This window comes from Hirundo rustica, chromosome 15 (assembly GCF_015227805.2).
Source record: "Hirundo rustica isolate bHirRus1 chromosome 15, bHirRus1.pri.v3, whole genome shotgun sequence".
Lineage (NCBI taxonomy): Eukaryota > Metazoa > Chordata > Aves > Passeriformes > Hirundinidae > Hirundo > Hirundo rustica.
The window spans coordinates 14,983,988-15,005,672 of record NC_053464.1 but is presented as its reverse complement, the minus strand read 5'-3'; the positions used below and the strand labels follow the sequence as shown (position 1 = coordinate 15,005,672).

General features: G+C 55.1%; 2 protein-coding genes across 4 annotated transcripts; one reads left to right on the top strand and one right to left on the bottom strand.

Moving 5' to 3' along the window:
* Positions 1–394: 394 nt before the first annotated feature.
* On the top strand, positions 395–6,035 carry LOC120759684 (hydroxyacylglutathione hydrolase-like protein). 3 transcript variants are annotated; one of them, XM_058422590.1, is made up of 8 exons: positions 395–561; positions 1,277–1,341; positions 1,793–1,910; positions 2,711–2,819; positions 2,947–3,050; positions 3,519–3,566; positions 3,649–3,728; positions 4,012–6,035. In XM_058422590.1, the coding sequence occupies exons 1-8, from the start codon at positions 457–459 to the stop codon at positions 4,175–4,177; spliced, it is 795 nt and encodes a 264-aa protein (XP_058278573.1). In that variant the 5' UTR covers positions 395–456; the 3' UTR covers positions 4,178–6,035. The 3 variants fall into 3 exon arrangements, with proteins under 3 accessions (XP_058278573.1, XP_039935132.1, XP_039935131.1); XM_040079198.1 differs by having other exon boundaries at positions 3,465–3,566; positions 3,652–3,728; XM_040079197.1 differs by having other exon boundaries at positions 3,465–3,566.
* On the bottom strand, positions 5,451–16,242 carry CIAO3 (cytosolic iron-sulfur assembly component 3). The gene is made up of 11 exons (XM_040079196.2): positions 16,134–16,242; positions 14,812–14,907; positions 13,578–13,721; positions 12,733–12,865; positions 12,006–12,140; positions 11,558–11,676; positions 10,193–10,322; positions 9,894–9,966; positions 8,905–9,039; positions 7,776–7,933; positions 5,451–7,070 (listed from the first exon to the last, which is right to left on the bottom strand). Exons 1-11 carry the CDS (start codon positions 16,197–16,199, stop codon positions 6,832–6,834), a joined length of 1,428 nt encoding a protein of 475 aa, XP_039935130.1. The 5' UTR covers positions 16,200–16,242; the 3' UTR covers positions 5,451–6,831.
* Between the last annotated feature and the right edge of the window lie 5,443 nt (positions 16,243–21,685).

Sequence of the window (21,685 nt, the reverse complement as noted above, 5' to 3'; positions counted from 1 at the left end):
CCTGCCCCCTTTGGCTCCCTGCACTGCGGCTGGGACCCTCTCCCCGGAGCAGAGACCCTCCCAGATGCCCCGGCAGGAGTTCCAGTGTCCGGCACCGCTCTGCGCCTTCTCCCTGCGCTGCTGTTCGCATCCAGTGCCACCAGTTTCACCAGTGCCACCAGTGCCACCGGTGCCACCAGTGCCAGCAGTGCCACCAGTGCCACCGGTGCCACCAGTGCCAGCACCCCCCATCCGTCCCCCGGCACCCCGCCGCCGCTGCGGGCTGATTTTGGGGGGCTGCCGCCCTCCTTTCCCCAGTGTGGGGCTGGCACGGCGGGGTGTCACGGGGCCGTGCGGGCTCTCCCCGCCCCACGCTGCGTGTCCCGCCCCGCACACGGCTCGCACCGCCCCGGGCCGGCGCCGGGGACGCGCCGGGGACGCGCCGGGGTCCCGCAGCCCCGCACCCTCCCCGGGGCCATGAAGGTGAAGGTGATCTCCGTGCTGGAGGACAACTACATGTACCTGGTGATCGAGGAGAGCACCCGCGACGCCGTGGCCGTGGACGCCGCGGTCCCCAAAAGGGTGAGCGGGTTCCCCCGGCAAGGGTGGCGGTGGCGTCCCCACGGCCCACGGGGGGGGTCCGTGCGCACCTGGAGCATCCCCCCGGCAGGACAGACCCCTGCACCCCGTGGCTTGGGGGGGTGCGGGCCCCTCTGTCCCCGCCCCGGGCTGTGCGGGGCTCCCCGAGCCGCTCCCTGCCCGTGCCGCAGCCGGAGCCGTGCGCACCCCGCAGCGAGCGGGAATCACCCCCAATATTGGGGGATCCCGAGCCCGATCCCGTTTCCCAGGAGCCGGGAAGGCAGCGGCCGGGATGGCCGTGACCCCCCGTGACCCCCGGTGTGTCCCTTGTGCCACCCCATCAGCGCTCGGTGCCGGCTCTGGCGTTTCCTTCCTCCGGGAGGAGCGGGGTTTGTTCCCGGCCCTGAACCCTCGCTCGGCGCCCGGAGCCTCCCGGCAGCAGCGCCGGGGTTGGCAGCGCCGTGTGGCGCTGGCCGGGGGGGTGGCACTGCCGGCGTGTCCCCGCTGTGGCAGTGAGCCCGTGCTCTCCTCTGCGCCCTCCCTAAGGGTGGCCAAAAACGCCACAACCCCCACGGAACCAGCGTGGGCACACCCAGGGTCACGCCCGTGCCCCTGCGGCTTTGGGGGATCCCTCTGCCCGGTGCCACAGGGGACAGGTCACAGGGGGTGTGTCACCCCCCCCGTGTCACCTCTAACCGCTGCTCTGGGTCCCTTCCAGCTGCTGGAGATCATCAGGAAGGAGAACGTGGTGCTCAGGGCCATCCTCACCACCCACCACCACTGGTACGTGTGGCGGGCCGGGGTGGCCGTGTCCCCACAGGGACAGAGCCCGTGTCCCCATGGGGACAGAGCCCGTGTCCCCAGAGTGACAGAGCCCGTGTCCCCATAGGGACAGAGCCCGTGTCCCCAGAGTGACAGAGCCCGTGTCCCCACAGGGACAGAGCCCGTGTCCCCACAGGGACAGAGCCCTTGTCCCCATAGGGACAGTGCCCAATCCCAGTCCTGGTTCCCAATCCCGATTCCTATTCCTGGTCTCAGTGCCCATTCCCAATCCCAGTTCCCGTTCCCAATCCCCGTTCCCATTCCCAATCCCGGTGCCTGTTCCCATCCCCAATCCTGGTTCCCATTCCCAGTGCCCATTCCCAGTCCCAGTGCCCATCCCCAGTCCCGGTTCCCATTCCCAATGCCCATTCCCATTCCCGGTGCCCGTTCCCACCCCCTCCCGTGCCCTCAGGGACCACGCCAGGGGCAATGAGGAGCTGGCGCAGCTCTTCCCCGGCCTGCGCGTGTTCGGGGCTGACGAGCGCATCGGGGCCCTCACGCACAAGGTCACCCACGGCCAGGAGCTCACGGTGCGTGGCTGCAGGACACCGGGGGCTCGGAGCCCACGCACGGGCCCTGCCTGCTGGGGTGGGGTGGTCACACTGTCCCCAGGGTCCCCAGATGGGTTGGGGTGGTCACACTCTCTGTCCCCAGGGTCCCCAGTGGTGTTGGGGTGGTCACACTCTCTGTCCCCAGGGTCCCCAGTGGTGTTGGGGTGGTCACACTCTCTGTCCCCAGGGTCCCCAGTGGTGTTGGGGTGGTCACACTCTCTGTCCCCAGGGTCCCCAGTGGTGTTGGGGTGGTCACACTGTCCCTGGTGGTGTTGGGGTGGTCACACTCTCTGTCCCCAGGGTCCCCAGTGGTGTTGGGGTGGTCACACTGTCCTCAGATGGGTTGGGGTGGTCACACTGTCCCTGGTGGTGTTGGTGTGGTCACACTCTCTGTCCCCAGGGTCCCCAGTGGTGTTGGGATGGTCACACTGTCCCCAGTGGGGTTGGGATGGTCACACTCTCTGTCCCCAGGGTCCCCAGTGGGGTTGGTGCTGCCGGGCCGTGCTCGGCTCTTCGTGCCCTGGGCTGGTTGCAGATGTGGCCCCAGGGGTTCGAGGCTGGGGTGGAGGAGAAATCCCATCCCACTCCCAGCCTGTTTGGGGTTCTGCTGGAGGCTCCCACCCTCTCCCGGGGCCGGGTCCCAAATGCCACCCGAGCAGACACAGCTGCACCCACCCAACGCCAGACCTGTGACCTGCTGCGCCCCGGGCAGGTCTGGGGGGGTCTGGGGGGGGTCTGTTTGTCCCCCTCAGTGCCACCCTGACCCTCTGTCCCCCCAGTTCGGGGCCATCAGGGTGAGGTGTCTCTTCACCCCGTGCCACACCTCGGGCCACATGTGCTACTTCATGTGGGAGGACGATTCCCCGGATGCTCCGGCTCTCTTCTCAGGTATCCCACCCTGCTTCTGGGGACACCTGCTGCCTGTCCCCCATGCTCGGCGCCCCGGGGTGAGCCCGGCACCCCCCGGCACCCCCTGGCACCGGTGTCCCTCGGTGCCCAGCGCCCTGTCCCACAGGTGACACCCTGTTCGTGGGGGGCTGCGGGCAGTTCTTCGAGGGCACGGCGGAGCAGATGCACACCAACCTCACCCAGATCCTGGGAACCCTGCCCGAGGACACGGTGAGTGTGCCCAGCTCCTGGCATGGGCAGGGATCCTGGAGCCAGGACCGGCTCAGGGCAGAGATCCTCAGCTCAGGGCAGGGATCCTCAGCTCAGAGCAGAGATCCTGGGCTCGGGGCAGAGATCCCAGGCTCAGGGCAGAGATCCCAGCTCAGGGCAGGGATCCCGGGCTCGGGGCAGAGATCCTGGGTACAGGGCAGAGATCCCAGCTCAGGGCAGGGATCCCAGGCTCAGGGCAGAGATCCCAGCTCAGGGCAGGGATCCCGGGCTCGGGGCAGAGATCCTGGGTACAGGGCAGAGATCCCAGCTCAGGGCAGAGATCCCAGCTCAGGGCAGAGATCCCAGGCTCAGGGCAGAGATCCCGGGCTTGGATCTGTCACTGGGAGCAGGTTTGATGCCCGGTGCCTCCCGCAGAAAATCTTCTGTGGCCACGAATACACCGTCAGAAACCTCAAATTCGCCTTGAAGGTGGAGCCAGAGAACGAAGCGGTGAAGGAGAAGCTGGCGTGGGCCAGGGTAAGTGTCCGTGCCCGCTGTGCCAGGGCCAGGGCCCGGGCGCGGGGTGGCAGCGGCGTTCGGACAGCTCCGCTCCCTGCAGCAGCGCGACGACCAGGACCTGCCCACGGTGCCCTCCACGCTGCACGAGGAGTTCCTGTACAACCCCTTCCTGCGGCTCACGTAAGCGCTGCCGCTCCCCTGGCCCCGGTTCCCCCTCCAGCACCGTCCCCTTTCCCGAAGAGCGGGCTGGGAAATGCCAGACACCCCAGAGCCGCCAGCGCTGCCCAGCACGGGGTGGCACTGCCCGCTGCCCATCCCTGCTGTGACCTGCTGGGCCTGGGGGGGTCGGGGGGGTTCTGTCTGTCCCCTCAGTGTGACCCTGACCCTCTGTCCCCCCAGTTCGGGGCCATCAGGGTGAGGTGTCTCTTCCCCCCGCGGTGTGTCCCCTCCTGTCCCCGTGCAGGGAGGAGCCCGTGCGCAGGTTCACGGGCAGGACGGAGCCCGTGGAGGTGCTGAGGACGCTGCGCTCGCTCAGGGACAGCTTCAAGAAGCCCAAGGAGAGGCCAAACCCCCAGGCCATGCTGGCCTTCGACTGGGGGCTCCTGGGGCCCCTCCTGGAGAAGAAGTGACGTCCCCGCGGTGCCAGGGCCCGCTCCTGGCCGTGCCCAGCCGGGATTCGCGCCCAGCTGCGGATGGGTTTTGTCTTTACCCCGCTTGTGTGAGGCTGCTCTGCTCGGCTGCCCCTCTGGCTCCGTGCCCAGCTCCTGGCACTCCCTGTGGAGCAGCACCTGGATCCCTCTGGAGAGCCCAGGCTGTGGCCTTGGTGGCAGCTCCCGGAGTTGATTTCAGGGATTTTCACCTGTGGACCGTGAACGTCTTTGCTGCCGCTGGAGTTTGGGGCTTTTTCCCTGCGCTACAAACCTGACCAAGCTTTTCCTTTTTTTCTTCCCCTTTTATGAAGTTATAGTTTGGATTTACTTCCCTGCATGGAAGGGGAGAGGATTTATCCAGCAGCAAAACCTCCCTGGCACCAGGGCCATCATGCCCTCGGTGCTGGGCCGCTGGCAGAGGGCCAGGACACGGCCTGGAGCAGGGCACACTCCGGGATCTGGGGTCAGTGCGGGAGCTGCCAGCTGCCCTCCCACGGAAAGGAGCCGAGCAAGGGCAGGGAAAAGCGGGAACGCTCAGGGATCCCCACGGAGCACCCGGGGGCTGCACGCCAGTCCCAGGGGTTGTGTGGTGGAATAGGAATTGTCTGGAACTCCTGGGAGCTCTCCTGACCCTGCCTGTCCCGCTCCGGCCGCCCTGGGCACGGACACTCGGATCCCCTGGGAAACTGGGAATGCGCTGGTGGCACCAGCACCCACCCACCTCCAGCCCTGGGCTGACAAACCCCTCACACAGCAGGCTTTGGATGGGATTTTCCCCTTTTTCCCTGTTTGTTCCTAGGTCCCACAGGGATTTGTGGCCCAGTCGCCGCCTTGGGGAGCCCAGGGAGCGTGTGGGGTGTCCAGGTGGGGCCCGGGGTCTGCCCCAGGACGGGATTTCCCAAGGTGGGGACAGATTTTAGGCAGCCAAGGACAAAGTGCTGCCAGGCATCCCTTGCTTTTTGCTTTCCCCCCCCCGCCAAGATAAAAACTGGGAAAGGCTCGGTGCCAACTCCACGGACATTGTCCTCAAGAGCCAGGGAGCACCTGGGGCTCCCCAACCTTCACTTGGTGCAAAACCAGGGCTTTTTGGTCATTTTTAAGTGAGAAAGGAGCAGAGTTCTGTTTGCAGCTGTGGGGAGGCACTTCCCACCGGTGAAGTCATTCCCTTTAGGGTTTTTGGTTTTGTGGAGAAAATGAGAGTTTGATGGCAGCTCCCGGAGTTGATTTCAGGGATTTTCACCTCTGGACTGTGAACGTCTTTGTTGCCACTGGAGTCTGGTTTGGGGCTTTTTTCCTGTGCTACAAACCGGACCAAGGTTTTTCCTTTTTTTTCCCCCTTTTATTAAGTTATAGTTTTGATTTCCTTTTAATTTATCCAGCTGCAAAATCTCCCTTGGTACCGTGGCCTGAATTCCTCAGCTGCCATGAAATGCTGGAGTTGTGGATGTTCCCTGCGTGTTCCTTTGGGATTTTATTTGTCCTGGGGGCTCCTGTGGGTTTGAAGCAGCCCTGAGCCTGCTCCACACCTCCAAGCTGGGAGAAATTCCTGGTGCCAGAACAGGGATCCTGGGGGTGTGACCAGTTCCTTTATTATTTGATTTCATTTCCAGCTAATTTAGCTTCAACTGATTGTGCATTTCTGGGCTGACTCCAGGCTGGGGCCTCTCCCTGCCCACATTTCCCAGGGATTCAGCCAAATCCCTGCATGGAAAAAGGGAATTCCCTGGAAGCACCGATTTGCAGCGGGGGGAGCTCGATGCCTTGGAACACTGTGAGGTCATTAATGACCAGCCACGGCTGAGGAATGGAAAGCTTTGCATTAAAAACGTGAAAATCACCGTTTGCTCCGTGGGTTCACCGGGGTGAAGCGCAGGGGAGGCTTTGGTTCCTGCCAGCCCCAAGGTCAGGAATTATTTTGTGGGAATTTCGGGGTGTTATCCGTCAGTAAGTGCCTGCTTTGCCTGGATTTAGGGATATTATCCCTCAGGAAGCGGCTGCTGAGGGTGGGCAAGCGTCACAACGCCCTGACTCCCTGCTGTGTGATTAGGAAGAAAAGAGAGAGATGAAATTGCCCTTGGTATAAATTATCATCATTTAAGGGAAAGGAATCACGAGGGTTTTGTGCAGCAGTCTCTCCAGTCCCTGCCCAGCAGCCCCAGGGATGGTGCCAGGGTTTGGATCCCCCTCTCCGAGGCACAGACCCGTCAGGGCACTGAGCTGGGACAACGCCAGGCCTCCTGACTGATGGAATGATGGATTCCCAGCATTCCCGATGGAATGAGGCTGTGCCAGCAGAGGCAGCCACAGGACTGGGTGCTGTGACGACCCAGCAAGGCCCGGGGGAGGAATATCGGGGTGTGGCACAAAGCCCAGCCCGGAGCTCATTGAAATCCTTCAACCCCTCACTTCTGGCAGGAACTGGAGCGGCGCAGGGTCTGTCCCACCAGCCTGGGATGCGTTTCTGCCTCTCCCGCTGCGTCTCCTGTCAGACTTTGGGGTTTATCCCCCTCACCTCATCCTCCAGCTGCAGGAATCAGCAGTGCCAGGCACGCTCCCGGAGGCAGGAATGGCACAGCGAAGAATCAGAAATCCGAGCTCAGAAGGCACTGAGGGTCTGGTGGGCCGGGCAGCCCTCACCACTTGATGTTGAGGGCAGAGTTTTCTCTCTCCACGGCGTGGTACCGCGTGTGCAGCACCTCCTGAGCCCTCCCCGAGGCCCAGCCGCCCAGCCAGCGCTGGTAGAGCTCCCTCACTGCCTGGTTCTCCTCCGGGATCTCAGCCCTGGGGGATTGGTACAGCCTCTCCACCTGCTGCAGCTCCTCCTTGCTGGATTCCCCCTCCAGTTTGATCTGCCCTCCTCCATTCAAACAGCCTGGGGTAGGGGGGGGGAAAAAAAAGGAAAAAAAACCAAAAGAAACAAGGGATGAAGAAGTTCAGCTGGGAAAAGTAAAAAATAAAACTCCAGTTAATTTCTTCTGCTCCTGCAAACAGCTGCAGGAGTGAAAACACCTCAGGAGTGGAGGGGCACTCCCAGTTATCTCCCAGCAGCAGGGCAGAGGGGAATCTGCCAGCTCTTATCTCCTGCCCCCAGCACGGAGCCAGAGCCCAGCCTGGCAGGAGGAAAGGGAGAAGTGCCTGGGATGTGCTCTGGGAGGCTCCCAGAGCTGTGGATCCTCGGGAAGGAGCAGCTCCAGGAGCCAGGAGTGGGTTCAGGCTGCCCCTGCTCCCAAGGGAGCTGCCAGGCAGGAAGAGGGAAATGGAATAAAGTATGATTATCTTTTCTCTACTGGCCACAGCAGCATTTTCTGTAAGTGTGACGGTCAGGTTCGGGCAGCTCCAGGGGGAAAATCCCCTCAGGTATCAAAGAACTCAGGAAACCCTCCTTAAGAGCAGTTAATTAATTAAGCATGCAAATTTTGCGTGACGGAATTTAGCTGCGATTCCTTAAATCCTGGGGAATCACCGGCTCAGAGGCAGGAAAATGCCCGCACAGCTCTGTGGCTGTCAGGGCCCGGGGGTGTGAGGAACCCCCCGTTTTTCCTGCCCTGGATTGCCTGGAGCTGCTCCTCAGGCTCACCTGAGGGACAGGCCATCACCTCCACGTAGTGATAGGGACACTTCCCTCGTTTCAGCTTCTGCACCAGGTTCTGGATGTTCCTGAATCCATAGGCCAGAGCAAACTGGAGCAGGACCTCTCCATCCCTCTCCAGGGTCACCTCCTGGAAGTCCTTGTTCCTGAGGGAGCAGAGCACAGCAAATGCCTTCTCCAAACGAGTTTCTATTTTCAACAGCAAAGAGCAAAACCCAAATTCTTTGTGAATCTCATCTCGGAGCTGTCCTAGTTCTGTGCCAGCCACGGAAAAACGGGCAGGAATTCCTTCCAGAGCCTTCCAGGATCGCTGGGGTCACCTGAGCAGAGTTTGCTGAAGGACATCTGCGCTGGATAAACCTGAAATGCTCAGGGAACATTCCCTGACAGACCTGAGCTCCTTCAGCCAACCCTGATGGAGCCCCTGAGGGGATTTTTAACTTCTGCTGGAGCATAAAACATGGGAACAAACCCCGATGGAGGATTCCAGATTTCTACGGTTAGTGGGAATAGCTGGTCCTGATACAAAAAGGAAGTAATTTGATTTTTATCAAGTTTTTGAGACTGGTTTTTTCTGCTTCCTAAATGTAGAAGTTGCTCGTTAGGGATATAATTAATTCCAAAGGATAGGTTAAATTATAACTGGGAAGCCAGAAGGAATCTCATGTGGATGAGCCTCAATGCCCCAGCTGAGGTGATTTATTTTCTGTTTCACTACAGTTAAACAGAGCCCCCAAACCCTTCCCACCAGGTTTTCTGGGATCAATAATCAGTGACAAATCTCCCTGGCGGGCCTGAGCCGCGGTGAGGAATCCCAGCTCCACGAGAGCTCCGCCTTCTCAACTACTCTACGATTTTATAATTACTCTAAAAATCATCAGTGAGAAAACCCATCAGGCCAAACTCCAGGGTGTGGGCGAGGAAGGGGCTGGAATTCTCCCTGGGAAATTCTCCCTGGCTGCAGGGAATCGGCCGATTTATTGCTCAGCAGCCAATTCTCAGCACGGAAGCGAAGTTTAACACGACCAAAAAAAAAAAAAAAAAAAATTAAAAAAAAAATTTAAAAAAAATCATGCCCTGAAAGAACTGAGCGTTCAGAGGGGTTTCAGCTCCTTACTTGAGGGGTTTGTAGCGGATGGAGCCCACGTGGATCCCGAAGAGCTCCCGGGCTGCGTGTCTGAAGGTGTGCTCCAGGAAGCCGCCCGAGCCGCCGCCGCCGTGCGTGCCCAGCTCCTCCTCCGCGCCGCCGAGCCTGCGGGGATCCGGGCTCCAACACAGCTCCGGGGGACCCGGGACAACGGGAACGGCCCACGGCAGCTCCTCCCGCCCTCCCGGGAGCACTGAGGGTTGTGGCACCCGGCACAGGGCGCTCAGGGAGCTGGGGATGGCCCAGGCCAGGCTGGATGGGGCTGGGAGCAGCCTGGGATGGTGCAGGGGGGTTGGGGTTGGGGGATTTGAAACTCCCTGAATCCTGGAAGAAAGGGAATTCTGAACTCTTTAAATTGGGGAGGAAAGGGAATTCTGAATTCTCTGAATCCTGGAGGAAAGGGAATTCTGAACTCTTTAAATTCTGGAGGAAAGGGAACATGGAAAGGGGAATTCTGAACTCTTTAAACTGGGGAGGAAAGGGAATTTTGAATTCTCTGAATCCTGGAGGAAAGGGAACAGAGAAAGGGGAATTCTGAATTTTCTGAATCATGGAGGAAAGGGAACAGGGAATTCTGAACTCTTTAGACTGGGGAGGAAAGGGAATTCTGAATTCTCTGAATCCTGGAGGAAAGGGAACAGGGAAAGGGAATTCTGAACTCTTTAAATTGGTGAGGAAAGGGAATTCTGAACTCTTTAAATTCTGGAGGAAAGGGAACATGGAAAGGGGAATTCTGAACTCTTTAAACTGGTGAGGAAAGGGAATTCTGAACTCTTTAAATTCTGGAGGAAAGGGAACAGGGAAAGGGGAATTCTGAATTTTCTGAATCATGGAGGAAAGGGAACAGGGAAAGGGGAATTCTGAATTTTCTGAATCATGGAGGAAAGGGAACAGGGAATTCTGAACTCTCTGAATCCTGGAGGAAAGGGAACATGACTGAAGTGGGATTTTGTTCTTACACGGTGTCCAGAGGAGAAGGATCCACATCTGGCAGGGACACTCCTTCTTGCTCCAGCAGCTTCAGCACTTCTCCTAGAGCAGAACCAGGCACAAAGAGCTCTGATTTTTGGGATACAGGAAAACAAATCCCCCAGAGCAATCCCTAAACTGCACCTGCATTTTACCAGGGCGTGATTTGCACCATTAAACGTAAATACAGACCAATACCCAAGCTCTGCCAGAGACAAAGGGTTACTAAAGAACCCTGCCAGGCTCCCAGAATTAGCTGGAGTTGGGAATCTCCCGCGGCTCTGCTCACCCGTGGTGATGACACAATCCACATCCCTGGTCTGGTATTCCTGGTTGAAAAAGTCTGGCCTGGAGGCCTCCAGCTTTTTGTCATAGCAGGGCATGACTGTGACGTGGTAGATCCTGTCGGGGGGCAGGTGCTGCAAGAGAGACAAGGCTGGGGCAGAAGAACCCCCCTGTCCTCAGGGAGTGCACCCCAGGAGCGAAGGAGAGCGGGGAAAACGACGCCACTGCGCCCCTGGAATGATCCCCACTGCTGGTGAGGATTTGTGGATTTGTGCACAGATGAAATGATTTCTCTCCTAGAAGCCAGCTTCACAGGTTTCACGGAATCCGGGAATGGGTTGGGTTGGGAGGGACCTCAAAGCCCATCCAGCTCCAACCCCAACACCTTCCACCATCCCAGGCTGCTCCAAGCCCTGTCCAGCCTGGCCTGGAACATTCCAGGGATCCAGGCGCAGCCACAGCTTCTCTGGGAATCCCATCCTAGCCTGTCCCTACCCTCCCAGGGAGGAATTCCTTCCCAACACCTGACCCTGCCCTCTGGCACTGGGCAGCCCTTCCCTGTGTCCTGGCACTCCAGGCCCTTGGGAATCACCTCTTTCCATCCTTCCCAAGGCTCTCTCCAGCTCCTGGAAGTTTCCCTCACTCCGGTGCAATGATCCAAGGTCAGGCAGAGAAGCCAACCCCTAATTAAGGGATTAGGGAACGAACTTCCTCCCTGCTCCCAAAGCTCAGCCCTTCAGGACACAATCTGGAGTCCCACAAAAACCCTGGGATCATCCAAGCAATGGGCACAGGCTGAGCAGGCAGCTCACTGACCCCGGGGGAGTGCTCCAGTCTCTGGTGCCAAACATTCCCAGGAGTCTGCCAGATTTTGTCCCAAATCCGCAGCTGCCTCGTGCGAGTGTCGAAGAGCCCACCACAGATCCCACTGGTGCTGCAGCCCCAGCCCGGGCTGTTTGTTTAAACTGCTCCCAGCTGAAGGATTCCAGAGGTTACAGGCCAAGGACAGAAGCAGAGCATCAAGAAGGGAGTGAGGGATCGTTTTCAGAGAAGCCACGGTGTGCACGTAAGCACCCACTGCGGCCTCGGCTTGGGTCGCTTATCCGAAATTATTCACCAGCTTTAAACACCAGGAGCACACAGACACTGAAAATGAGATTCCTCAGCTTCCCCAAATAATCCAGAGGCTTTAATTTAATTAGCCCACGCTTGCTGTTCTACCCTAATCGCTACTCATTAGCTAAGACAGGAGTGAGGGAGATTTGCTGCCTTCTGCAAGGCAATTATTGACCCTTAAACGTGCGCAACACAGCCTGAGGTGCTGAATTTGAGGAGCTGTGCAGGGAGAAGAGCGTTTTTAGAGCTTTACCTTCTGCTCTGCAAAGTAGCCCTTGACCAAGGAGCCCATCACCTGCTGGGGGGATTTGGTGGTGCTGATGTGGGGGATGATGAAGCTGCCGTGGGTCTTCTCGGCGTAGCAGATCCAACCTGGCAGGAACGTCATTTGACGAATTAAATTAAATTAAATTAAATTAAATTAAATTAAATTAAATTAAATTAAATAAGCAGCAGACCCTTGCGCTCTGCCCATTCTCCCCAAACCCCAGGTTTGGTTTAGTGCCCGTTAATAACCACCTTCAGCCTCAGCTCAGCACAAGAAGTAAAACAAGCGTGAGACCAGGCTGATTTTAAGACGTCTCACCCCGCTGCTTTAATCTGCGCCGTGAGGAGAACAATCCTGCAAGGTGCAAACCCTCCACCTGCACCTCTGAGAGCAGCTGCCGGCTTTCTGGCTGCACCTGGGGCTGGAGCCGTACCTGGGCAGGCGGAGGCCAGCATGGGCAGAGCCCTTTTGTCCTCTGCTTGTCTGTGGAAGCGTCCCAGGAACTCGCGCTGGCTCTCCAGGAGGCTGAAGTTCCTGGAGAAGGTCGTGTCGAACACGTAGTGCACACCTGGGCAGGGCAGCAGCCGCGTCAAAACCCTCAAAACACAACCAGAAAAACCTTCCGCTCCAACCAGAGGCAAACTCAGCCACAGGCACCGAGCCCTGCAGCCGACAGGGAACGTTTTTTAGGAGCAGAAGTGACAGGAGAGGTGGAAATCTGAAATGTGAAGCTGTTTTCAGGGGTTCTTTACAGGTTCTTTCATGGGCTGATGGGATGGATTGGGTTGGAAAGGACCTTAGAGCTCAGCCAGTTCCACGGGCAGGGACGTGTCCCACTGTCCCAGGGTGATCCAGCCCGGCCTTGGACAATTCCAGGGACGGAGCAGCCGCAGCTTCTCTGGGGATCTGTGCCAGGGCCTGCCCGCCCTCCCAGCCAGGAATCCCTTCCCAATATCCCATAACCCTTCCAAATCCTCTCCCTTCTCCTGCTACCATCTGCCCTCACAAAGAAATCCCTCGCCCTCCTTTTTCCAAGCTTTCCTTCCCTCACCCCAAGCTCACCAGGTGACTGAAGTTTTGGACACTTTGGAGCCCCCCGAATCCCAGCACCCTGAGCTGCAGCCCCGGCCCAGGGGACACAGCACAAGCCCAACACTTGCCCAGGCTCTTGAGGAACGCGCTCAGCTTCTGCGCTGTCTCCAGCAGCCCCAGCTTGCACCTTGCAGCCAGGGAGGCTCTGGACTGGGGTGAGACAGAAACCACCACCACCTTCTGCTCGTGGGCAGCAGCAGCCTGGGAAAAAACCCACAAACAATCCCAGATTGAACAATCCCAAATCAAACAATCCCAAACTGAACAATCCCAAATCAAACAATCCCAAATTGAACAATCCCAAACTGAACAGTCCCAAACTGAACAATCCCAAATTGAACAATCCCAGACTGAACAATCCCAAATCGAACAATCCCAAACTGAACAATCCCAGATTGAACAATCCCAAATTGAACAATCCCAAACTGAACAATCCCAAACTGAACAATCCCAGATTGAACAATCCCAAATTGAACAATCCCAAACTGAACAATCCCAAACTGAACAATCCCAGATTGAACAATCCCAAACTGAACAATCCCAAATTGAACAATCCCAAATCGAACAGTCCCAAACTGAACAATCCCAAATTGAACAGTCCCAAACTGAACAATCCCAAATCAACCAATCCCAAATCGAACAATCCCAAACTGAACAGTCCCAGATTGAACAATCCCAAATCGAACACCCCAAATGGAACAACCCCAAACTGAACAACCCCAAACTGTGGCACAGGCACAGCTGGAGCACCCCAGAGCTCCTCAGGTTCACTCTGAGGCAGGAATTTTCACCAAACCCTTGAGAAACGAGAATTAAACCACCGCAGAGCGAGCCTGGGATCCGTCAGGGCTCTGAAATTCCCTTTTCCCGTGGACTTTCCCCGTTTTTTCCTGCAGGGATGAGGGGGCCTCACCTTGTTGAGGGCCAGCACCCTGCAGAGCTCCTCGTGGCTCTGCTGGCTGACCAGAACACTCTCGGCAGAGGTGATGCAGCCACTGCAGGCCAGGCAATCGTTCAGGGTGATTTTGGCCTTCTCCAGCTTTTGCGCTTCCCCATCCTACAAAAAAAAAAATATATCCCAGAGCAGGCTCAGTTCTGATCCCAGAATTTAAGAAGTTTCCTCGCTTTAGTACAAATAATTATGATGTTGATCTTTTGATGCTCTTGGTTTATAATTAAAAAAATCTTTATTTTTAGCAAGATGAGGACGAAGCCACCTGAAGCTGGCAGATTTTAGTGGGATTGTTTGGCACGGGAAGGGGGATTTGCTGGGATTTCATCCCAAACACTGGAGGGGAATATTTTCCCTTCTATCTGCCCTGAATAATTTGATTTTCCCAAGAGATTCTCCTCTAATCATCTCTCCTCAATAAAGCCAGGAATAGACCAGGAAATGAGGCACTAATAAAATATTAAAACAAGGAACCAGATTCCTTTGGAAGTGCTGTATTCTCATTTTTTAAATCAAAATGTGCCCAAAGTTCCAAGTTCCACCCCTAGAGGAATTCCCAGCTTGCTTAACTGAGCAATGCCGATTTTTTTTTTTTGTGAAAAGAGGAAAAACTCAGCCTGATATTTTGGAAGCTTCTGAATTCTTCAAGCTTTTAAAGAAAGAATTTGAAATATTATTAAGAAAAAAAAAAGATTGATTAAAAATATCTTGATTAAATCTCTGAGTGAGCCCAAGGACATTGTCACAACCAACCTGGAATTGCCAATCCTTAAATACTGATAAAATAAATAAACTTTTCATCTCATCTGCTCTCTTATGAAAATCATTGCCAATTAATGGCAGTGTCTCAGAGCAGAAAAAAAAAACCTGGAATAAATTGGAATTACTGATTATAAAATGACTGCTTCAAAATGAATTTATAAATTAAAATGCCGATAAATTAAAGTTTAGTACAACCTCAGCTTATCTGCTCTTATATTAATAATCAATTATATATGAATAATAATTAATGTCAGTGTTTCAGAGCACTAAAGCGGCACAAAATTGGAATTATTGATTATAAATTAAAAAGAAAAAAAAAATACAAGAATGCTGACAGCATCTCTTCGAGGCATTAAATGGATGCAGATAACTAAAACCCTTAAAATATTCATTTTTCTGGGTTTTTTACACTGAACAAAAGACCCCCACGTACCTGATTGACCTGGAAATAGCTTCCATCAGCTTCGATTCGGATCTTGGCTGCTGCTTTTCCAGCCTTTTTGTCCACTTTGACGGGCTTGATGCACTCCTGAAAGAGCAGCAGAGCAAGGAGGAGAGGGCTGAACAGAAACGAAGGGGCTCAAACAAGGAACCAGGCTGGGATTGCCGCGGTTCCCCCCAGCGCTGTAAGGAAAATGCCGCAGCAGAGGCTGCTCACCCCTCTGGAGCAGGAAGAACACTTTTCCAGCATCATCCCAACCCCACGGCAGGATTCTGCTCTTTGGCAAGAGCTCAGCTCTGGCTGTGGAGCTCTGACAGGAGCCAGCCCCTTCCTCCTCCTCCTCCTGCTCCTGCTCCTGCTCCTGCCCAAAATCCGGGAGCAAATCCCGACTCTTCCCGCAGATCCCAGCCCGGGGCTCAGCTGCCGCTCTGCTCTGGTGTCCCGCCACAAGTCCCAAGGGTTTTTTTTTTTTTTCTGGCTTTTATCCATTTATTTTTATTGTTCAAGCACACCGTGACTCCTTGTCCTACTTCTCCTTTGAGAAGTTCGAGGTTTTCCCTCTAAATTAATCCAACTTTGCAGGGTTCGGAACCTTCCAAGAACGGCTCGTTCCGACCCTTCACTCGAAACACGAAAGCAGAGCTCACGATTTACGCGAAGAATTCCCTCGCACAAGCCCCACACGGAGAATTGGCAGGGATTGCTATTCCCCTTTCCACCGATCTCATCCCGGCCGGGTTTCTCCGCCGCCTTTCTCAGCGAATACACCCAGGATCGATATTTTTGCATTACTTTTGCATTTCTGCAGCGCCTGAAGCCTCCGCCAGGAGCGGCTCCCTCCTCGCTGGGAATTCAGCAGCGAATTCAGCCGAGCATTCAGCAGGGAATGCTCGGTTCCCTCCTATCCAGGGAAACCTTTCCAGGCTCCGGCTTCTCCCGGGGAGGCTCCAGGGGAACATCCCCCATCGCCGCCCGAGGGGCTGGGGCTGAGCCGGCGGCTGCTCCAGGGTTTGGGGCTGAGACCCCACCGAGCCTCGCCCTGCTCAAGGTGGAAGGGACAGCGCCGAATCTTCACTTTTACCCCTTTTTCCACCCCCGGCAGCAGCGGGAGGAGGCCTGAGGGGGGGTGGGCACGGTCCCCGTGCGGTGACAGCGACCGGGGCGAAGGGTGAAGGTGGTGGCACCGCCCGCCTCCCCTCAGGGCCGCGTCCGCGCCCCTCCCCGCGGCTCCCGGGGCAGAGGCAGGGCCTGGCAGCCTCGTGAGCGCCTGGCCCCGAGAGTCCCCAGCGCTGTCACCCCCGGCGTGGCCCCACCTGCGAGGGAGCGATGAAATCGTCCAGCTCCGTCAGCTGCAGCACCCCGCTGAACCGGGCCGCCATGGCCGCCGCAAAGCGAACGGCCGCGCTGTCGTACAACGGGACTGCCACACCGCCGCAAAGCGAGCGGCAGCGATGTCGCACAACGGGACTGCCACACCGCCGCAAAGCGAACGGCAGCACTGTCGCACAACGGGACTGCCACACCGCCGCAAAGCGAGCGGCGGCGATGTCGTACAACGGGACTGCCACATCGCCGCAAAGTGAACAGCAGCGCTGTCGTAAAAGCGCCCGCAATTATGACCTTTTTTAAATTTTTTGCTCTGTATTTATAAACTTTATGGAATAAATTAATACTTTATAAGGCCTTTTTGGTGTTCTAAGTAAATATAAAGGTGTCAGCACTAGGAAAATTTGGTGTAACTCCTTTCGCACCCTGGTGGCTGCTGTGAATCTCCTGCCTCGAGGGGAATCCCAAAATTAAATGCCAGCAAATGTTTCAGGCTCTGAAGAAAGAATAAAAATAATATCTAACTGCAAACAATATAAATATAAATATAAATATAAATATAAATATAAATATAAATATAAATATAAATATAAATATAAATATAAATATAAATATAAATATAAATATAAATATAAATATAAATATAAATAATACATTTGTTATAATTAGGTACAAAATCAGGTGCAAATTTGTGCTCCTGTGTGCTGAGGTAAATCCCTGCAGGGGCTCGGCACAGCCAGGGGGGTTACTTAAGGACAGGATTTAGGGCTGGGAACATTTGGGGTTTAGGGAGAGTGAGAGACAGGGATTAGTTGAGTTTTGCTCTGATTTTCAGGACTGGGCTGCGCAGGACCTGGCACCCACTGCAGGTGACTCTGCACACACACACACACATATTTATATATTTATATATTTATATATTTATATATTTATATATTTATATATTTATATATTTATATATTTATATATTTATATATTTATATATTTATATATAAATATATTTTTATATATTTATATTTATATTTATATTTATATTTATATTTATATTTATATTTATATTTATATTTATATTTATGCCCACAGCAGGTCAAGCTGCTCTGTCCCGTCCCCAGGTGTCAGCCCTGCTGTCAGAAGCACCTGGGGACACCCAGAGCCGATTTCCAGGAGCCTGGCTCCTCCAGGAGACTCTTTGTGCTGGGAACAGGGAACGCTGGCAATTCCAGCTGTTTTGTGCTGGCTGCAGAGGGATGAGGATCCCCAGCAGGAGCTGGAGCGTTTCTGGTGCCCCCAGCACCTGGCCCTGCCTCACCTGGCCCTGGGGGATGTGGGGACATTCCACAATTCCTGGGTTCTAAATCCCGGGAGTTCTGAGGGGGATGGGATGGGATCCATGGAGGGGGATCCATGGGGTGCGATGGGATGGGATCCATGGGATGGGACGGGATGGGATGGGATGGGATGGGATGGGATGGGATGGGATGGGATGGGATGGGATCCATAGGATGGGATGGGATGGGGTGGGATCCATAGGATGGGATGGGATGGGATGGGATCCATGGGATGGGACGGGATGGGATCCATAGGATGGGATGGGATGGGGTGGGATCCATAGGATGGGATGGGATGGGATGGGATCCATGGGACGGGATGGGATGGGATGGGATGGGATGGGATGGGATGGGATGGGATGAGGTGGGATCCATGGAGTAGGATCCATGGGATAGGATGAGGTGGGATCCATGGGATGAGATCCATGGGATAGGATCCATGGGATGGGATGGGATGGGATCCATGGGATCCATGGGATGGGATGAGCTGGCTCCTCCTGAGCAGCCTTGGCCAGCTCCGAGCCTCCTCCTGCTGCTCCAAGCCCCTCTCCCGGTGACCCCAAACCTGCCACACTCCTTCCCTGGTGTGCCAGGAGCGTCCCCTGCGTGTCCCCTGCGTGTCCCCTGCGTGTCCCCTGCGTGTCCCCTGCGTGTCCCCTGCTGCTGGACACGTCTCTGCTCTCCAGAGAGGCTGCTGGCTCACCAAGCCTGGGCACACAGGGACAGCAAACGTCAGAGCAATCGCTTTTCCTTTTTTACCTTTCCTTTTTTTAGCTTGTTTGGATTACAGGGCTTGGAACGTTACCTGTAGGAGGTTTCTGACTTGTGCAATGCAAATATTGCAGGGGAGAGAGGGAGGGAGGGAGAAGCCAAGGAAAATCTCTTGTGTAAACCTGCAGGAAGGTACAGTGGGATGGTCGGGGTTTAACTCCAGCTCCAAACAGATATTTGAGTTGTTTGGCCTTTTTGTGGCGTCTCCATTGTCCGTGTGACACGGGAGGAGCTGCGGGAGGGGTGCGTGGCCGGGACAGGGTTTGTTCTGCAGCTCCTAGGGCAGGGGATAAATCAGGATTGGGTTTGCAGGGGTTGGAGTGTTTGTGGTTTTGTTCTGCTGCTCCCAGGGCAGGGGATAAATCAGGATTTGGTTTAGAGGGGTTGGAGTGTTTGTGTTTTCGCTCTGTAGTTCCCAGGGCAGGGAGTAAATCAGGACTGGGTTTGGAGGGGTTGGAGTTTTTACTCTGTGTTTCCAGAGCAGGGGATGAATCAGGATTGGGTTTGGAGGGGTTGGAGTTTTTGCTCTGCAGTTCCCAGGGCAGGGGATAAATCAGGACTGGAATTAGAAGTGTTGGAGTTTTTACTCAGTGTTTCCAGAGCAGAGGTTAAATCAGGATTGGAATTAGAAGTGTTGGAGTTTTTGCTCTGTTTCCAGAGCAGAGGATGAATCAGGATTGGGTTTGGAGGGGTTGGAGTGCTTGGTGGTAGGAAAATATCTCTGACACCCCTGGCTTCCCTCTCTCCTTTGCTGCTTAAAATCCCCCTCAGGTGAGGGGCTGCTGGCCCAGGCGGCTGAGGATGGGATCACAGACTCACTGAGGTTCAAAAAGACCTTTAAAAAAATCCAACCATTCCCCCAGCGCTGCCAAGGCCACCACTAAAACCTGTCCCCGAGCCCAGCCTCGAAACCCCTCCAGGGCTGGGACTGCACCACCCCCGGGGCTGCACACCCCTGTGAGCGAGGGAATTCTTATTAATCCCCAAATTAAACTTCCCCTGGTGCAACCTGAGGCCATTTCCTGCTGTCCCGTCCCTCGTTCCCTGGGGTGTGCGTGAGCTGTAGAACACAAACCCTCCGTGCCAGGCTCTGCTGACCCCTCTGGCATTTTTAGGCGTGGGCTCTGCGGCACCTTGGAGCCAAATTTGTTTCTTTTCCCGTATTCCCCGCTCGGAACTGGAGGCTTGAGCAAACAGAGTGACACAAGCTCCTTGGTGAAGCAAATATTGTCCTGTTTATTAAAAAAAACCACCTCAATCTCTTAGCCGGTGACATTTAAGGAGCGGCTGCGTCACCTCCCGAGGCCGTGGGGCTGCTGTGACCTCGCACATCCTCCCACAGCTCCGTGCCAGCCTCGGAACCCCTGGAGCTGCAGGGAAGGGTGGCACTGGAGCAGCCCTGTGAACATCCCAGTGCCACGTTCCTGCTGCTCTCTCCCTCATGGGGGGGATTTGATGACTTCAGTTTGATTTTTTTGCGTATTTTCGGGTTCTGCTCTGCCCAGGGTGCAGCTCTGAGCTCACACTCGGGGTCACTCAGCTCTCTGCACACAGCAGCCACACAAAACAAATCCTGCTCCTGCTGCACACCAAGGACAACTGTCAGCCCCAAAGCACAAACAAGGGTGGCTGGAGGGAGGAACAAGAAGGATGGGACCTCACAGCCTGGAGCTGGAATGGGACAATTAAACCCCAAAATGTGCCAATGGACCAAAACTGATCAAAGTGTGAGACCTCGTGACCCTTTGTCCATTCTGTGTCCATTTTGGGTCCGTTTTGTGCCCATTTTGTGTCCATTTTGTGACCATCCCTGGCCCACAATGCGGATTTTTCTATCCAATTACAAAATCCCACCCAAACCCATGGAGAAGAAGGTGAAAAAGAAGAACCCAGCCAAATCCCCAAACCCTCCATCTTACTCTATATATTACTGTATTCTAAACCCTTAAACTCTGCGTTTTCCACCTGTGATATCGCAACTTCTATTTAACTACAATCCCAGCATTATCACTCAATTTTGGAAGTTGTTCCACAGCCTCAGGTCAAATGTGGCGCTTTCTTGGGGGTGAAAGAATTAATAAACTTCTGAGTCCGAGCACAAACACCATCTCTGGAGCGTTTAATCCCGGCTCTGACAGAAAAGAAGACAAAAAGCACCAGGCAGCCTGTCTGGAGAGCTGAAATTCCCAAAGGTGCAGACCGATTTGACGCTTGCAGCCTGGCCTGAGGATCCCCGTCCATCCCCATCCATCCTGGAGAAGAGGACTCGTGCTTTCAGCTCCAGCTCTGTGAGCTGTGCTAACGACAAAGGCGATGAGGATTTTTATGGGTTTGGGCGGCTTGGGGCGGGTGCTGGTGAGAGTCTCTGCTCCTGGGGATCTGTGAGTCACAGAGCTCCTGGCTGCCCTGGTTCCAGAGGAGCTGATAAGGACACAAAGCGTGCCCAGAGAAGTGGGGGTGTGGTGACGCTGGGAGGGGACGGTGACACCAGCACCGGTTAGGGATGGTCAGGAACCGGCAAGCCTAGGCCTGGCCCAGGGCCGGGCTTTGCTAAAACTCATCTGGAGAAGCACCAACAAAGTGACCTAAAAACTCTTTTTTTTTTTTTTTTAATTTTTTTTTTTTATTTTTTTTATTTTTTTTATTTTCCCAAATCTGAGGTTTTAGATTACCCCGAGATGAGTCCCAAAGAAACTCAGCTCCCAGTGCGACATCCATAACCTGGGATCATGGAATAGTGGAATATCCTGAGTGGGAAGGGGTCACAGGGGTCATGTATCCCAACAAATCCCACCCTGGGCATCCCTGGAGCGCTGTCCAAACCCTCCTGGAGCTCCGGCAGCCTCGGGGCCGTGCCCATTCCCTGGGCATCTGGGCAGTGCCAGCACCCTCTGGGGGAAGAACCTTCCCCCCCAACCCTCCCCTGGCACAGCTCAATCCCATTCCATGGCCTGGCTGACAGAACTTCCATGGATCTCTCTTTGGGATTTCCCAGGTGGAGGTGACTGGGATACGCAGAGATTTTCAAGAAACTCCAGCAATTTCGAGCTCCTGGTGCAAAATTCCCTGGTGCCAAACGTTCCTGGAGGGAGTGAATCCATCCTGGGAGCACACACTGATTTATCCTGTACAGGGAATTAATCCATCCTGGGAGCACACACTGATTTATCCTGTATGAAGAGTGAATCCATCCCAGGAGCACACACTGATTTATCCTGTATAAAGAGTGAATCCATCCCAGGAACACAGATTGATTTTATCCCGTGCAGGGAGTGAATCCATCCCTGAGCACACACTGATTTATCCTGTATAAAGAGTGAATCCGTCCCAGGAGCAGACACTGATTTATCCTGTACAGGGAGTGAATCCATCCTGGGAGCACACACTCATTTATCCTGTACAGGGAGTGAATCCATCCCAGGAGCAGACACTGATTTTTA

Excerpts from the sequence above, each read along its gene's own strand:
- LOC120759684 (XM_040079197.1), top strand. The coding sequence starts at position 457 with ATGAAGGTGAAGGTGATCTCCGTGCTGGAGGACAACTACATGTACCTG. Across the intron at positions 562-1,276 it reads ACGCCGCGGTCCCCAAAAGG|CTGCTGGAGATCATCAGGAA; the intron begins GTGAGCGGGTTC and ends GGTCCCTTCCAG. Across the intron at positions 3,567-3,648 it reads AGAAGCTGGCGTGGGCCAGG|CAGCGCGACGACCAGGACCT; the intron begins GTAAGTGTCCGT and ends CGCTCCCTGCAG.
- CIAO3 (XM_040079196.2), bottom strand. The coding sequence starts at position 16,199 with ATGGCGGCCCGGTTCAGCGGGGTGCTGCAGCTGACGGAGCTGGACGAT. Across the intron at positions 12,866-13,577 it reads GGGTGCTGGCCCTCAACAAG|GCTGCTGCTGCCCACGAGCA; the intron begins GTGAGGCCCCCT and ends GTTTTTTCCCAG. Across the intron at positions 10,323-11,557 it reads GCTACTTTGCAGAGCAGAAG|CACCTGCCCCCCGACAGGAT; the intron begins GTAAAGCTCTAA and ends TCTCTCTTGCAG.